Genomic DNA, 17,746 nt, shown 5'->3' with positions numbered 1-17,746 from the left:
GCTTTCTCTTAAGCCATGAAAAATGCTAGTTGAGGGGTATGGGATTTGGTTCTTGGGGCAGAAGAAAAGAGAGACAGAGAAAAACTTTAGGGGCAACGTTAGGATCACGTTTAGGATCCCTAGAGTCACTTTACACCAGATTTGTGCCCTGTAGAAAAGCCTGCTTTCAAAATGGGGTACTCCAGACGCCCGCTGCCTGCAGTCTGTCCTTCCACTGCCTCTCCACATCAGCTGTCTCAGGCCAGGACCGGGGCAGGAGCAGCACAGGCAAAAGGGGGCTGCAGGCTCCTTGCTTGACTGTAATATCTATTGCAAGACATATCTTGAAACTGCTGGCTGACCTCCATGGGCAAGGACCTCCTGCTGCCAGGGCTAGCCAGTGTCTGTGCTGAATGTGCCTTGAAGGTGGTACGAGGTCATGCAATGTGGGGCTAGGCATCTGTTACCTGATTTGGTTCAGTCTGACTGCAAGAGATGCATTTGTGACATTGCAGAAATGCTTTTCTGGCTTACAGCAGCATCTGAGGTTTAATATGCCAGTAGGAGTTAATCCCCCTGTCCTAACATGAGAAAAGCTTATTTCTGGAAAGCTGGAAGAACATCAAAGAGCCATTATCCCCCATACAAAGGGCAAGGAGGGAGGGATTAACAGCAAACTAGTGATTTTCAACCTGGGAGCCAACAGGGACCATCCTCAGCAAAAGGAAAAAAAATGCAGTAACAGGGATAATCACAGAATCACAGAATCACATGGGGTTGGAAGGGACCTCTGGAGATCATCTAGTCCAACCCCCTGCCAAAGCAGGTCCACCCAGAGCAGGTTGCACAGGAACGTGTCCAGGAGGGGTTTGAATGTCTCCAGAGAAGGAGACTCCGCCACCTCCCTGGGCAGCCTCTTCCAGGGCTCTGCCACCCTCACAGGAAAGAAGTTCCTCCTCGTGTTTAGGTGGAGCTTCTTATATTCAAGTTTGTGCCCATTTCCTCTTGTCCTGTCCCTGGGCACCACTGAAAAAAGACCGGCCCCATCCTCTTGACACCCTCCCTTTAAGTATTTATAAGCATTGATCAGATCCCCCCTCAGTCTTCTCTTCTCTAGACTAAAGAGACCCAAGTCCCTCAGCCTCTCCTCATCAGAGAGATGCTCCAGGCCCCTCATCATCTTTGTAGCCCTCTGCTGTACCCCCTCCAGCAGTTCCCTGTCCTTCTTGAACTGGGGAGCCCAGAACTGGACCCAGTGCTCCAGATGGGGCCTCAGAGCAGAGGGGGAGGATAACCTCTCTTGACCTGCTGGTCACACTCTTCCTAATGCACCCCAGGATGCCATTGGCCTTCTTGGGCACATTGTTGGCTCATGGTCATCCTATTGTCCACCAGGACTCCTAGGTCTTTCTCCTCAGAGGTGCTCTCCAGTACCTGAGATCATCGCGAGAAAGGATAGGGTCTTACAGGAAGGGAGCTTGAAAGACAAGGTTTGGTAAGATGAGGGGCTTTCTCCTCCCACCAGAGATGCTGGATGAGGCCAGGGTAGGTAGCTGCCGATGTCTGTCCCAGCCGGTCTATGAAACACATAATTCAGCTTTGGTATTTCATTTCATGTCTCCCTGAAGGGTCAGAGTACAAACTGGCATACCTAGGAAGGACAAGTCCTGGTAAGTTCCTGAAATTAGTGAGTGGCTTTGGGGACTCTCACACGGTAATGTAATAACTGTTGTAGGTGTGTATATTTTGTTCCATTTCATGCAGAGTTCATCCTCTTTGCAGAGGTTTTTTGGGGCCATTGGCACTGGTGCTCCATGCTGTAGCAACCTGTGGTCCTTCCCACATGGGACGCAGCCCCAGTAGGTGACCATGCCCTGACAGGCGGGAGAGGGAGCATTGGGAGACACGGGTCATTGCAGGCTAGCTGCTTTGAAGCTAAGTGATTCAGGAAACACAAAGCCCACTGATAGCTTTTGAACCTTGGCTTCTGGACTCCACCACCCCTGTGCGCTGCTGCAGGAGCCAGACTCACCTGCACATTGCAGTGCACATCTGAGGGATGTGGCTACTGCAAGGTGTGGCAGGCTGTCTCTCCTCCTCAGTTTGATTCTGCAGAAGGATGCTATTTATTTCCTTTTGTCAAGCATCTCCTGGCCTCACCTCTGTGACTGGGAGCTCTCTGAGGTCCATATTTTCCAGGACAGCAGGTCAGATTCCAAATTTCAGCTTCAGAAATGATTTGCTGCTGGCTGGCATGAGCTTGTTACTGCAGATGGCTAACTCTGAGCATGTTCTACTGATCCATATGTAAACCAGAGGTTGCCTTCTGCTAAGGTTGTTTCAAAGCTGCCTGTATACAGATAATTTGTGCCTTAGTCACCTTTTAGCCTCTAGGACAACTGTGTGAAGTAAATGTCTCGAGGTTCTCTTGCCAGAAGTCTAGTTTGGGTTATTAATTTGCTCTACAGGGGCTTAGGAAGGCTTTGCCCTGTCCCTACAATACCTTAATGATGGGTAGAGGTCTCAAAATTAGATAATTGTTATTATTTAATTGTGTAACTAACCCATGGGCCAACTGGCAAAGAAAGGTTGGCCATGCAGACTGTTTGATAACATACAAAAACAACCCCATGTTTGGAGTAAGGAGATCCCCACTGCCATCAGACCCCTTACCAGTTCAGAGAATTTTTTACACATTGCTGCTGTGATGACCATGTCTGCTATGAGGACCTTCTCCATAGATGCCATGGCTGGGAAGAGACCTCTGGACTTTTTGCCATAGCCTTACCTTCAAGTGCTCCCACAGGCTTCTGGCACCATGAACAAGAACTAGGCGTTCAGGTCATGAGAGAAAAAAGAAAACACAAATAAGAGATCTCAGCTGATGAATGAATCTGTAAGGGAAGGGGGAACATGATCTCTGTGTCCACAGTGGAGATGACAAGAAGTAACAGGCTTAATGGCAGCAAGAGGTACTTAGGCTGAACACTAGGTTGTGTTCTCCAGAAGTAGCACCAGCTCCATTATTTGTAGCACTGTAAATAGCAGCAGTGATTTGCACTAAAACAGACTGTCTGCAGACATGTCAAAGCCTCTGTGTTCAGAGCTCTAAGACTGGACAAACACCCATCTGACAGGGGAACAAGTATGCAACCTGTGGGGTAAAACGTACCTTTAAGGTAGAAAATGACCTCTTCATGCCTTGATGCTTCAGTGACTAAAGAAACCTAAGTTTGGTGAGGCAGCATCTTTTATTTGGCCAACAGATCATGACAAAAAAAATAAATTAAAAGTAATCAAGTCTTAGACAGAGGCTTTAGTCCGTGGCTATACCAAGATTTCTACAGCATACACTTCGCAGTCAAATCAGATGATGTTGTAAAAACAGATGGCCTCCAAAGTTTCTTGCATGATTTTTCCTCACTAGAAAACTCGTCTCATTTCAAAAAACAGTTTATCTCCCAAGACCTTTGGAGTCACCCAGAACAAAGTGCCATAAACAAAAGTGAAGAAAAAAGAACAAAAAAAATTCTCCAGAAGCATGATGGGTAGGATGGCGTAGGATCTGTCTGCATTGCCTCCAGCTTCTGTTATTTTATTCTACTTTCCCTTTTAATATATTACCATCAAGAAGAGATGCCCCAGCTGCGTTTTCGTTTGGCTCAGCAACTTGGACGTCAAACTCCAGCATTTTCACAGAGATGACAAAGCTGAGAAGTGTTTCTTGTGGGTGTCTGCAGCAACGTAAGGGACCAGGAGCGCTGCTCTGCTGAGACGGTGGGCAGGTGGAAGGGCTGCAGTGATATTTTGTGGGGATGAGTCACTCCACACATTCCCAGTTCTCGCTGGAAATGCCATATTGTTGTCTCAGTGTTCTCCTGTGAGCATCTCTGTAGTTTCTATGCCTGACAGGGATGACCTCATGTGTAAGAAATGAAACAGCAAAATAAACAAACAAAAAAAGAAATAAAACAGCATCAATCGCTCAGTTCAGAAGTATATTAACAGTGTCTCAATTCCTTGGTGAGGCAACTGCTGGACCACCTGGCTGCAGCTTCCCCCTGCCTTACATCCTCCAGAGCTCTCTGCTGCCACAGTTCCCAGGAGCTCTGCCACAGCCTGCTGGGGGCAACCCACGAATTGGGCTGAAGGAACATATGCTTTCTGCAGAAAAGCATGTAAAGCAGACACTCTGAACCCAGCCAAACCTCCTGGCAGACAGCAAGGAGCAATTTTGAGGGAAAAGACCCTGGCAGAGCATGCTTGTTGCATGTGGGCTTAGATAAGGGGAACCAAAGAAGACACTGTTAAGTGTAGATCTAAAAATTCACTGTCTAATTAAGGTCTTAGCCTAAATAGAATGCAACAACTTATTTAGTCTAGTTATTATATAGGTACATATACTCTAAATGACTTAATTCTTGATAGGAATTAGCAAAATCTAATATTGTTATATACAGATCTCCCAGAGCTGCACCATGCTTCGGTGATGCTCTCCTGTCCTATGGAACATTATGGGAGGCCATCAGCTTCTCAAATCCTTCACTTGGAGAAGTACAATGACGACAGTGTGTGTTGAGGGGGAGGGCATGGTCTTCCTCCATGGTCTTGAGTTTGCTCAGAGTTATTTGTGTGTCAACCCTGTATTTCTTAATCGGTTACAGTCTTTATTCTGCTGTTTGCCCACAGGCTTACGTACACCATGATTCTTTCTCCTTATACAGTATGATTTCTTTTAAAGGGGAGATCCATGCAATTGGACAAAATAATGCAAAGCTTAGACTAAAACACATTTGGGAATAATAGAGTTAAAACAAACCACAAACCCCAGGATAGCAAGAGGCATTTGAACATTCAGTTATGCTGCTGTTACAGCTAGGAGAGGATAGACAATGGACCTCTGCTCCTTGGGAAAACCATAGGCACAGGAAAGACTCTTAAATAATTTTGAAAATGCAATTCAAAATCATCCTAGAGCAAGTATTTATTGTTATATGTCTTGAGGTCTAGAGCTGGCATCATCAAGAGCAATTTGGCTGGGCTACAGGGCTGTAAGCTGTGGGAAGAGTTGCCCTGACATCCCTGTGGTCTCCAGCAGCCCCATGCTGTCCGGGGCGGTGCCTCTGGGGAATGGGGCTGCCCAGGGATGTGGAAATGGCATTTATAATGCTACCGTACCTTCCCATCTGTGGTGGGAGCAAGCACTGACCACAGTGCAGGGAAATGACTTGGACCTCAGGGCTTTACAGGAGTACCATATGGTGCCGGGCAGGGCCTCATACCACGCTTGATGCCCATGGAGAAACAATGACCAGGGCAATCAACTAATCTGCAGATCTGCTCAAGAGCTGCAGCCACAAAGCTGGATAGGTTTGGACAGATGATCAGTGCCAGTGGGTAGGTGTAGCTGAACCTCTTGCAGCTTCCCAGATGTGAGCAGTCTTACATTCTCATTTACAAGAGCTAACTGGACAGGATATTCATCTCTCACTTACCAGTTTACCTCTCTTACATCACTTTTTACTCTGCCCTTTAGGATTGCAGTTCCACAGTCCTGTCCCAGCCTATTGCATTGTTGGATTTTTGCATTGCTTGCAAGGTACGTGTTCTAGGAGTCCTACCACACTGGTAAGGTGGCCTCAGTGATCCCCTCCTTCCCCAGCCATCACCTTCCCATGAAGGGCTGTGAATCAGCGTTGCCTCAAATGAGGAGAATTTAGTCAGAGGAAAACAGAAAAATGTGGCCCAAATTCTCTTGTTGTTACATAAACACCCTTGCTGAACATCTGGAGAACATCTGAAGTTTAACAAAGCAGGCGCACAGGCAGAGGCATTTTTGACCTTCCCTGTAATGGAAGCATAAAAATCAAGACTGAAAAGAAAGGAGTAAATATAACCCAAAATGGAAGACAAAAATGAATCCAGCATATCAGGGCCGACTTTGGCCTGAACACCCGACAAAGGCTCCCACAATCCTACCTGGACAGTGCACAAGTGTGGGAAGAGCTAAGGCAGCACACCTAAACACAAGGTGTTGGGCATTGCTGAAAAATCCCCGCTGGTCCCTGTGTTCTGGGGAAGACAGCTCTTCAGCAGGCTCTGTTTAAAACTGTTTCTTCTGGGCAAACTGGAATTTAAAGGGAATGTTTAGATTTTTCTCATGGGTAAAACTTACAAACACTCCAAGAACCGAGGCTTGGAAACCGACAATTTTTGCTGGTCTGGGATTTTCTTCCCCTTTCAGTAAAGGGAGCATGGTTGTGGGGGGGAGAGGGAGAAGCACATGAAGTAGGAAAAATCCCTCCTGCCACCTGCTTTTTTAGCAAAAAGTTGTAAACCAGCCCAAAGTCAGAGAGAGCTTTCTCCAGGTGTCTTTTGCATCCCTGCATTTGACATGGCCCAGCTGGGGTGGGAGGGGGGCATACCATCAAGAGGGTGCAGGAGCTGTGCAGGAGGGTGCAGTCTCTTTTCCTACCCACCCCTTGCTGGCAGCTGTAGCAGTAGGTAACCCAGGGGCTTGTCCATATCATGTTCCCTTCCTTCATGGATGATTCACGATGAGGACTGCAGTGGACCATTAAGAAATATTTCTGTAGCTGTAACAATAATCACCTTTATTAGGGCAGACAAGAAGGCATTTTTTCCTAATTTTCTATGGAGAGGAGAGTGGGACGTCTGAATCAAACTGCAGCCACCGGCAGAGCCTCACCGGAGATGCTCCTCAGACTTTCCAGCTGAGAGTGATGTGTTCCTGGCACTGCAGGACAGCCAGGGAGCCCAACAAACATCTCAGCTGAGACGCTTGTCCAGGAGAGAGCATGACTAAGAGGAGGATATGAAACAAGGGTGAAGCAAGACAGTGCCTCTCCATTACCAAAATGGGGCATGAATGTGGTCCACTGTCTGCGAAGCAAGTGACTGTGTATGCATCCGCAGCGAAAGGCTGCAACAAGCCCCTGGGACGTACAGGTATGGCCTGGGAGCTTTCCCAAAGCCAGGCACCCTTTAGGGCTGTCTTAGGCTGTAAAACAAATGTTTGGGGAGCATTGAGCCTGGCAAAGGTGGATGAGATGTTTGAGATCTCCATCACTAGCCCTGTCTGCAGAGCAGCTTCCCTACGTGCCCAGGAAATGAGGTACTAAGGAGAGATCCTGAACATAAGCAGAAAGCAAGTGCAGCTTACCTCTTCACCTGATGATCACCATCCCTCTGCACCTGGTCTTCTGGAAACAACAGTACCTACCTGTGTAGGTTAGGTTTTTTGGTTTGCTTTTTGTTTTGTTTTATTTTGGTTTTTTTTCAGCTAGAAGGCAAATGGAAGCTGCGTAAGCGTTTCCCATTCTTTGAGAGCTCAGTGCTCTTCTCAAAAATTGTTATGCGTTATTTAATAGATGAAGAGAATTCACAGTATTTACCAAATCCATGGCATTCAATAATAGCCAGATTTTCAATGCAAAAGCAATAGATTTCTTTTGTTCTATTCCGTATGATTTTATGTGAGAGGTTCTGCTGGAGTCGTCCTACATCCTAGCAACCTCTTTTTAACCAGGGGACTTTTTGAACATCTGGACCCCTTGAAATTCAAGCCAGACCAACTTCCAGTGAGATTGTGGAAAACAATTTATTTGACAAATTTCTGAAGTGGACAATTTTAGTAAAACACAGGCATAAAATAAAACTAACTCATACACTGGGTTTTTGGATACAAAGTGAAGAGTTTGGGATGCTGATGCCTGGCAGTCACTGTTGCTTTCTCAGAAGCGCATGAATTCATAGCAAAAGCACCAAGGAAGCACTGAAACAAAAATCTCACTCAACCAAACCACATCTTCAGTGTGGTCCTGGAAACAACTGTGTAAACATCAAGGGCCCAGCACACCCACGTAGTGATAGCACCTTTGTCAGTATATCCATAGGGTGTGAGTCAAAGACCCTGGCAGATAACGGCAGCCTTTCCCTTGAATTTTCTGGGCTGTGGATGAGGCCCTAATTCAATATATAGTTGAGTTAGTGGGTTTCCCTAGGGCCTAGGTGTCTAACTCCTAGGTGGTGCTATAGAAACAGTACTCCCAGAGAGATCACCGGGAATTAGACAGCTTGGCACTTTTGAAAAAAAATATTTTAAAAAATCCCACTATCTGGGCTCAGAGAGATTTTCCAGAATGGAGCTTAGACCATAACACAAGTCATCAGGTTATTTGTGAGGTTCCTGGTTTCACTGTAGGACCATGAGATCAGTTAGTGAAGGAGTGCAGTTATGTAGCTTCTTCTAGGGTTTCCCCCCTCCCCAATGGCTGCTGTCTATCTTTCATTTGGTCGGTGCTCAATCTCCCTGCCCTGAATGGGAGTGTCAGTGCTGAGGGATGCTCCACCAACAACCTTCACCCCAGCCCTGGGAAGTCAGTGCCCCATCCCATGGCACTGGTGGCCAGAGATGCTTCCACCCAGCTTGGGTAATGCAGTCCAGCCATTCTCCCTCCAAGCATGGGAGATATGAACCAAACTTGACAGCCATGACAATGATCCCCTCTCAAAGCTCACTGAAGTGTTGAATCTTTCACTTGAAGCACAGCATTGGGTTAGGACCATTGTGAGCTTGGCAAGGGTTCAGCTGATGTATGAAAGAAAAAAGCAAATTAACAAAACCCCCTGTATCTGAAAACTTATAAGACCAGGCTAGTCCTTAGTGGTACAAAATTCCTCATCCTGATTCTTTCTTGGCAAAAAAACAGTGGGATGAGGTTTCTATTGGTTTTCTGGTGGCTTATTGCTAGGTGTGCTTGTGTTTGCCTGCTGTGGGGAGGAAGAGGCAGTCATGGGCAGGGAGGGAAGTTTGAGGCTAACGGAGTAGAGATGCAGATGATGAAGAAGGGGGAGAAGGAAGCAGACTATGCACAGCCAGGCTGTGGCACTATGGCTATCTGCATAGACACAAATTCCTCAGGTTGGTCAAGAATACTGTTAATTTTTTTGTTTTGTTTTGTTGGTTTTCATTTTTAGGTGAGACAGAAGCAGGCATGGCCTTGGCAGAAACCCATCCAGACACTCAGTCAACAGCTATCTTCCTGGACACGGTTTGGTAGAATACACCACGCAGCAGAGAGGTATAGTCAAGCACACGGAAGAGGTGGCGCTCCCCGTAGACCACATCATAATCTGCGCTCTTCCCCGTGACCAGGACACGGACGTTGGGTTCGTTGACTTGGCTGCCCACTGCTAGCACGTAGATCTCGATGCCAGCCTGCTGAGCTTCCTGCACAGTCTTCTCAATGGCCCTCGCGGTAATCCCTTGAGAGTTGCCATCAGAAAACACCAGCACCCTCTTCTTCGCCCCAGCACGGGAGGATCGCTGGTACAGCCCTGTGACGTATCGCAGAGCAGCATTGACATCTGTGGCATCATTAATGAACTCCATGTTGTCGATGGCTTTGGCGATGACTGTGTAGTTGTACTGGAACTGAGCTTCCACTTTCTGCTGGTTCCTGCCGCTGTACTGGACCACTGAGATGCGCACAGAATCATCAGCAGGCTTGCCAGCCTCCAGGAACCGCTCTGCCAGCCGCTTCACAAACTTCTTGGTGGTTTCAAAGTTCTTGCTGCCCACGCTGGTGGAGCTGTCCACCAGCAGCGTAATGTCCGCCAGCCCAGCAAAGGTGACTGCAAGGGGAAAGGCCCAGGGCTTGTTACACTGCGTTTCTCCTCCTGCCTCTTCCAGGGAAAGCCAGTGAAGTCAGCAGCTGTCTCACAGGCTTCCTGACTGGTCAGATGTGGGAAATCCCCTCTCTTTGGGTATTTGCTAGCTGTCCTGTCCTACACTTATCCTTTTACCCTTTCATTCCTCCTTTTATTTAGCTTATGACAGGCTGCATTCCCAGTTTCTTATCTGGCTTAGATAATCAAGTGACTCTTGTTGCTTAAACACAGTGCTGTCCTTGCGTGTCTGGGGAAGCACTTCATCTCCCGAGGCTGGCTTCTTTCTGTGATGAGTCTGAGAATTGTATATACTTCTGACTTGGACGTGTACCCCACTAAATTCCTCCCTGTACTCACTTTTCAAGTACCTTTCTCAAATATCCCTGCCGCAGTGCTGACTTTTTCTTTGTGCTCCCTAAACTAAAGCCTGTGAGAGCTAAAATCTGGCACAGCTTCCTCTCTAGGTTTGAAGTGCTAGAAAAGCGACTGTCTAGGCTTTTTCCCCAGGTGCCTTGGACTGGTGTGTGTATGAGAGACCCTGAGAATGTCTGACAAGGCTTGCTTACTTCTACAGCCCAGGAGTCCCCCTGTTGCGAGAGGTCTCCAAGTTATGCATTCCCACAAACACAAACTCCCACTTCCCCCATCACAGCACCCACAACGCCTTCGTGTGGCACGAGGAGTCAATACTCACTTGGGCAGGTGTAGTCCGGACATTTCTTCTCTGTTAAGAAAATTAGAAAGAATAACGTCACCAGCTCACCCAGGAAAACCACTTCTCCAATAGCTTCCCATGGAGCTGGAGAAGGGATGAACACTAACCTCAGCCACAGCCACATTGTGCAAGGCACTGTGCAAAGATTATAAACATGCACTGAAAAGAGCAGAGGTGCATGCCTGGAAAATTCTGTGGATAGAGATGTCCCGCAGCACGAGAGGACCTGGACCCACCTGCAAAGTGTTCTGAGACATGAGATGTCCTTGTCCCTTATTTAACTAAACCTTGAATGCCATTCTCTTCCTTCAACGCCTGCTTATGACTGGGGGATGGCAGTCTGCATCCCTCACCCTTTGCCTGAGGCAATCCTCACTACCTTCCTTATTGCCTCCAGCCACAACCTTTCACCCACCTTGACAGACGTATGAGGTGATGTTCTGCAAGAAGGTGTCATCTAGCAGCTCGGCGTAGTTGTCCCTTTGAATGGAGAGTCCTGGCCTGGTCGGTCTGCTTAGACAGGCAATATCATTCAGGTGATCTGGATTTGGAGGACTCCGGAAAATGTCACCTATCCCAAGAGAAACCACCTGCAGGGAATTTAGAGTCCATCACCGGATGCATTCATCATCTAATGCATTCATAAACTTGAACATCTGTCACTTTGTGAAAGTGCTTCTAGTGACATGTGTCCCCCCTGCCCCAGCCTCGGGTAGCAAAGACATGGAGTCCTCCAGAAAGCCTGCGCTACTCTGAAGCACATCTGCTGTGTGGCAGTTCCCTGCAGGCAGGGTGCTTCCCCCATGCCCTTACTGGGGTGACATCGCACAGAGAGTTGAGCGGCGTAGGGTCTCGCAGTGTGTCGGAGCGTCCATCCGTGATGACAATGGCAACGCGCTTGTCAGAGGTGAATCTCCGCAACAGGTTGTCCTTGGTGAACTGCAGGGCTTCTCCAGTGTAGGTGCCCCCAGCTATCCATTTCAGGTTCTTGACTGCCCTGAAAGCACAGACACCAGTGAGCCTGCAAGCCTTGCCCCATGTATACTGAAGGAGCCCCTGGGAACATGTATTCTAACACGTTTTTGAGGCAAGGCAACATCCCTGCATGGGGCTTTGGGTGGAATGCTAGCAAGCTCCTTGGCCTCGGCACCACCTACAATGCCACCAACTGCTACTTTCCACTAAAGAACATTTAGCATCCTTGCAGTTGCAGGAGCTGCTGGCCTGGAGATGGATGATGGGTCAGTAGGTGACCCTGGATCAGGTCTCTGCACGATGCACCAAGACCCCACAGACTCACTGTTTGAGTGCCCCAATGTTGTCTATGTTGGCATCCCCCATGGCCACCAGCTCCTGCGTGTTGTCATGGCTGTACTGCACAACGCCCACACGAGACTCCCCAGTTTCAAACTGTTGGAAAAAGAAAGAAGCCAGTTAGGTTCAGATACCTTAGGGTGCCATGGAGAGCTCCAGAAATCCTGCCAGTGGTTTGTACTGAATGCCTTCACAGCAGGCTCTGCTGCCTCTCCTCTACACAAGGAGTAGGCAAAAGGAGCCCCAACAGGAGTGAATGCACACGGGGACCAATTTGGTGAGCCAGTCAGTGAAACAAGACCCAAACCCACATTTCCCAACTCCATTGTCAACACAAGCCTTTGGCTATGGTGGGTGGCTAGGAATAGATCTTTTTTCAAAACTTTTGTTTTTCTTCCAACACAGTGGTTTGGCTGCCCAGCTCTAATCTTTCTGCTTGTTATTGGCCTTTTGCCAGCCAGAGAGACCCATGCGTGCCTACACAAGTGTCCAAGCAGGTCGTTGTGGCTTTACAGCCTGTGTACTGCAAATGTGTCTGGTTATACCTTAAGGAAAGACTGGATCCCCAAACATCCCTTCCAAATCACAGAGGTAAATGAAATTTCCCATGCACAGCGGGTTACCAGAAAAGAGTTAGGAGAGTAAGCATTTGTGTGCTTCTTCAGACTGAAAGACTCACTACTGGGACAATATTGCTGTTTTGGGCTGCAAAGGTGTGTTCTAGTAGTGTGCTTAACTGGTAACCTAAACACAAGCTTGGGGCAGACAAGGGTGCCTGGGGGGCTGGCTATCAGGGAGCTAGGGGAAGTTGCAACACACGACGTGTGTTGTCTACTCCAGTCACCTGAAATGCTCATCAAGACAAGGAATAGACTGAGAGACTGATTGATCAGGTGAATGCTTTATGAGCCATGTGCTCTGGGACATGAAGGAAGAGTTCACATCCACAGCAGGCAGAGTCCTTTTGCCCAAAAAGAGAGAAATGTCTATATTTTGGGACAACAAACTGCTGTCTCATCTCCATCACATTACGAATCTGGGAGGGCTCACAACCCACCCCAGTTACATGCTTGAAGCTAAACCTTATAGAGGCTCTTTGGAATGGAGGCACCTCCCCACTTTTCTGCCTGAAGTGAAAAATAAGTGAGTGCACAAAAGTGTATCCTTGCACTCTGGAAATCTCACCTTCACACGCTCATCCTTGCTAAGGCGGTCGATGACTTTGATGATGAAGTCCTTGGCAATCTGGAAGTTCTGCAGGCCGATGCTCTCCGAGCTGTCCAACACAAAGAGGAGGTCGACAGGACCGCAGGTGCACTCTACAGCAGGGCAGAGAGGAGTGGAGGGGCTTGTGTTTTCTATCTGAGCAGCTCACTCAGAGCAGTACGTTTTGCAGGGAGGCATACGAAAGCAAGCACTGATGTCTGCTCTTAGTCCTGACCAGGTGGGTGCCTGTTCCCTATCTACCCACAAAGCATGGTGTAAAATAAAGTGGCAAAATAGCTGCATAGGAGACTTGAGAATCAGTTTACTAATTTTTCCATTTGCATTTTGCTCAGCGTCCCTTACAAGACACGTAGCATTTCCAAGCTGTGAGTTCCCTTAAAACACCCAGTAATTATTCCAAACCCCGTTTCCTCATAAGTCTTCTCACTTCTTCCATTCACCCACCCCAGGAGGACAGAGGTGGGCCGGAGGAGGCTGACTCAACTTACTCCCCTCTTTCCCATGGCTGAAGGACATCATGTGCCCTTGGCTCTGCCTTCAAGCTTTTGGACTGTGAATCCAACTCATTGGGACAGCATCAGAGAAAAAAAAGCCAGCACATTTCTCTGCAGACCAGCACAGGATTTGGAAGGAGGAGGACAGAGCTGGATCCACAGCGTGCCCTGAACTGCCATCCCTTTCAACTGCAAAAAGGGTAGAGAAAATCTGCCTGCAGTTTGCTGGCACAGGGCACCTCAACAGCACTTTTCCAGTTGTAGGGCACAGCCACAGCAGCTTCTGAACCCATGCAGCACCCCTGGGAAGAGCTCACTGCCCTCCCATCATGCTCAGTCCTCCCTCCCAGGCTCTCACCACATTTCCATAACAGAAGGTGAGGAGCAGGGAAAGGGAGGGGTGCAAGCGAGGAGAAGGGCTAGCAAATGTTTGCAGAGGAACTTAGCCAAGTAACACTCACCACAGCAAGCTAGAGGAGAAAGGAGAGAAAGAGAGAGCGTTAAAACGCTTGACACGAGGGGTTTTCACACACTAGTACAGACTGCAGGTTTGTGTTTCTGCAAACGCAAAGACACCTGGTCTGGACAATTCAAGCTCATGGAGGTTTCCCTTTGGAAAGGGATATTCCAGTTTGGAATATCCAGATCTTGCTCTTGTTTCAGATTGTATTGCCTCAGCCCAGAGCACTGCATGCAGCAGAGCTCTTGCACATGCTGGTGCACTCTTATTTAAGTAAAAATAAAAGTTAATCCTGCAGGGATTAAGGAAATCACCAGAGTATGGAGCTGAAATTCAGTTCCCTAAGTATCCTGTGTCCTTCAAGCACTTAATTACTGCCCGTGGGGCCAGAAAACCTTTGCAGCACATGTGTACTACTGCTTCCCATTGCAGGACACCCCAGAAGAGACCTCCCTTTCCCAAGGGGGAAAGTCAGGCCCTGCTGTTTAAGAGAAAAACATTGTAAAATGCTCCACACAAAGATTTTACATAACTTGGCTTGTATTTTCCCTGAGGGTAATTGTGCATGTACAGAGCCACAGACACAGCAAACAAGTCTACAGTATGCACAAGTGACACACAGTTGCATGACCTACTCCAGAGATTGAGCTGGAAGTCCCTGGGTCAAGAGAAGGGACAGCAACATGCAAAAGATTTGCATCTTTTGGGTTGCTGTCCCAGCTGCAGGGAGAACCTTTCACCTCTCCCCCAGCTCATTGACTTAACTGTGCCTCATGGAAAGGGTGTGATGCCCATGGCATCCCTCTGCATGCTGCCTGGAGATGGCCCTGCTCACTGGGGGCCAGAGAAAAAGCAGCTACGTCCCACTCAGCAAGGAGTTGAGCAGGGCTGGAGGAATAGTACAGGGATACTTACAGCACATCTTCATGATGATATCCAAGATTTCACATTCCTGAGAACAGAGGTAAAGAAACATTTAAATAACAATGAAGGCAGTTTCCTGGCTCCCAGGTGCTGCCCACCACTCCTGTTGATGCTTTGAACCCTCAAAGCAGGTCCTGATCTGGAAATGAGTGATGTGGAAGTAGGGCACACTTCAGAGGGGACTGGCTGGTGATGGGGTGGCAGGAAGGAAATTTGGCTAGTTGCTGGGACAGTAATGGGGGGCAGCCACCACCCAGCCCGGGAGCACAAGGCTCCCCCAGAAGTAACCCCCTCCCAGGAGCCATCATGTGGGGCAGGGGAAGCACAGACCAAGCAAACAAACAATGCCCTGATCCTATCCCACTCACATCTGGTCCCGGAGGCCCCACAGGTCCTGGTGGTCCCTGTCAAACAGAAGCGTGGAGAGAGCAGTTAGAAGAGGAGCCAGTCCTATCTGCAGCGTACTCTGCTGATACCTTGCTAAGCAATGCAGATTCTGGAAAAGTCTTTTGGCTTCCAAGTTGCTGGCTCCTGCACTAGGCTTTGAGCAGGTACATCTGCTTGTTTGCACAATGCCCTGGGGCTGCACGGGGTGAGGGGGAAGGAGACCCGCTTCCACGTGTTCAGGATGGCCACTCCAAAAGGCTGCTTGCCCTTACTGAACCCGATCATATGAGAATGCTTTTCTCATGAAAAACCACAAGTGCCAAGTATTTTCTGCCCTGATTTGGGATAAACATGATTTCAGAGACCCGTGTACCAGGATGCTGCAGCAGTGGATTTTCAAACTGCCTTGCTCCTGCTGTGAGCAAGGCCAAGCACAGCAAGTCTGAAGCGAGCCCTGCTGTTGGGAGCTCTGTCAACCCAGCACACTGCTCTTGTTGGTGCAAACCCTGCCACGATCCTTGCTTACCGGGCGGCCTTCAGGTCCCCTGTGGCCCTTTGCTCCTTTGATGCCCCTGGGGCCAGGGGTTAGGTTCTGGAATGAAAAGAAAACCAAAATCCACAAATCTGAGTGTGTCAGAGTGCAGCACCTTCCCCTCCAGATGTCTACGAACCTCTGCTTAACCACAGAAATGTTATCTGAGATTTCTGTACCCAACCAAATGAGCTAGGACTTGGGAGGGTCAGGATGGACACTAGGAAAATCTGCCTCCATGGGACAATGGGGCAGCATAGGTGCAATCGTTGGTGCTATCTGGAATCACAGAAAACCTTGCAGAGATGATACCCACCTCAGGCTGGAGTTTTGCCAGTGATAAGCTATAGGACACAAAATGAACATCTAGGGAGAGGTCCCCTTGCCATCAAACACTGGTCAGTGGCAAAGGGCACTTGTAGACTTACAAAGTCTGATAGGCTCTGACCCACAGGCAGGGTAATGTCAGAGATCCAGCCCAAAGCTCCTGCACTTGTTCACAGAGAAAAATGATTCAGCTTTATAGAGATTACTCACATCATTGCCAGGGTCTCCAGCTTCTCCTTCATCACCTTTAGGACCAACATAGCCTTTTGTTCCCTGAAAAATAGTACAGAAGAGACTCCTGCATGGACAGCTGCTGTTAGTGTGATGAAGTTGGTGCTGGCATGCAGTGACCTTGTGAGGGCTGGTTTGGGCGGGGGGAGTCCAGAGCAGCGTATAGGCTCCCTAGCACCAAATTGCAGAGCTACTGAAGGAGAAAGCTTCTTAGGTGGCTTTCACTGTTAGAGCACCATCCAGTTTCCCCTCAGTGGCACTGCCAACCCCAAACTCTGGCTCCAGGGCTGCATCGGAGAGCATCCAGCCCAGACTGCAGCCCTTGGGTGTTACTACCGTGCACCAAGGTAGGACAATTTCACCAGAAGCATCCACTGCAGGGAAAGGTGGGCAGAAGGAAAAGAGGGCTTTGGAGGAGCAGCCTCCATGCTGCATTTCACCATGCATCTGATGGAGAGGCTTTAGGTGCCAAACCACCAGCTAGGGCAATTTCTGTTGGGTTTGTGAGAAAGCAGCACACTTACATTAATGCCAGGGTCACCTCTGTCTCCTGGCTGCCCCTGGGGATGAAGGAGAGGAGCATATTAGTTTGGACAAACAGAAATAAGCTTACAGTTTCAAAGCAGCACAAACAACTTACCGGGGCACCTGTGAATCCAATTGTGCCATTCCCAGGAGGGCCATCCTCTCCCTGGAAAGCAAGGGAGAAATATATGAGATAATGAAAAGCAGAGCCCTTAGATAGCATGGCAGCAGGATTTTGCCCTCCTTGGACAGAGCAAAATGTCTGTGCAAAAAATATGTGACTGGTGGGTTGGACACTGGTGCAGGCAGGTAGAAAGACCTGCCTTTTTGTGTGTGACCTGCACAACCACTGTCCCTCTCAGGAACTGGGGATATGGCCACAGGCTGGGAACAGACTGGGAAGTATCAGGTCTCTGTTGCTGGAAAGTACATCCCAAAATATATCTATTTGAGCCTGCAGATGTGGTGCATATTCAAAAACAAGCTGCTTGCAAGTTTTCCCAGCATTTCAGCTGTGTGTGAATGTAATTTCTTTTCTCCCTGCGTTGGATCATGCTATGTGGAACCAGCCTCTTGTACATCCTTTCCACATGGTGAGCAATCCCCCCAGACAAATACCACTCACCCTTTCTCCCATCAGGCCAGGGTCTCCAGGCAGCCCAGGTGCTCCAGGCAATCCCTTTGGGCCCTGAAAGGAGCAGAAGCAGCAGTCAAGCACTGCACACCATCCTTTAAGCTGGGAAGACAATGCCTTCTGAGGCAACCAGCTACCATCAGGAGCCCATCACAGAAGGTGTTTTGTTTATACAAGAGCAATGCAAAGCCCACAGCTGGGCTTGGGATTCAGCTTGCTCCCTGCCCTGGGGATTAAATCTGCTGGCAGATTCGGGCAGCTGCCCTTCGAGAGCATCTCCCCCAGCTTCTGTGATGGAAAGCCA

The 17,746-nt window shown here is 48.5% G+C and overlaps 1 protein-coding gene across 1 annotated transcript in view; it reads right to left on the bottom strand.

The window, feature by feature from the left end:
- Nucleotides 1–7,582: 7,582 nt before the first annotated feature.
- The window catches only part of COL6A1 (collagen type VI alpha 1 chain), a 28,859-nt gene continuing 18,695 nt past the window's right edge, over nucleotides 7,583–17,746 (bottom strand). Inside the window, exons 22-35 of the mRNA XM_074145007.1 lie at nucleotides 17,434–17,496; nucleotides 16,924–16,974; nucleotides 16,808–16,843; nucleotides 16,263–16,325; nucleotides 15,720–15,785; nucleotides 15,175–15,210; nucleotides 14,798–14,834; nucleotides 13,884–13,892; nucleotides 12,887–13,020; nucleotides 11,688–11,797; nucleotides 11,201–11,384; nucleotides 10,803–10,977; nucleotides 10,367–10,396; nucleotides 7,583–9,636 (exon numbers count right to left, since the gene is read on the bottom strand). Of these exons, the coding sequence (XP_074001108.1) occupies nucleotides 9,026–9,636; nucleotides 10,367–10,396; nucleotides 10,803–10,977; nucleotides 11,201–11,384; nucleotides 11,688–11,797; nucleotides 12,887–13,020; nucleotides 13,884–13,892; nucleotides 14,798–14,834; nucleotides 15,175–15,210; nucleotides 15,720–15,785; nucleotides 16,263–16,325; nucleotides 16,808–16,843; nucleotides 16,924–16,974; nucleotides 17,434–17,496 (1,605 nt within the window). The 3' untranslated portion in view covers nucleotides 7,583–9,025. The remainder of the gene's footprint in view (nucleotides 9,637–10,366; nucleotides 10,397–10,802; nucleotides 10,978–11,200; nucleotides 11,385–11,687; nucleotides 11,798–12,886; nucleotides 13,021–13,883; nucleotides 13,893–14,797; nucleotides 14,835–15,174; nucleotides 15,211–15,719; nucleotides 15,786–16,262; nucleotides 16,326–16,807; nucleotides 16,844–16,923; nucleotides 16,975–17,433; nucleotides 17,497–17,746) is intronic.

This window comes from Numenius arquata, chromosome 3, assembly GCF_964106895.1.
Source record: "Numenius arquata chromosome 3, bNumArq3.hap1.1, whole genome shotgun sequence".
Classification (NCBI taxonomy): Eukaryota; Metazoa; Chordata; class Aves; order Charadriiformes; family Scolopacidae; genus Numenius; species Numenius arquata.
This window is presented reverse-complemented; position numbering and strand designations above follow the sequence as displayed.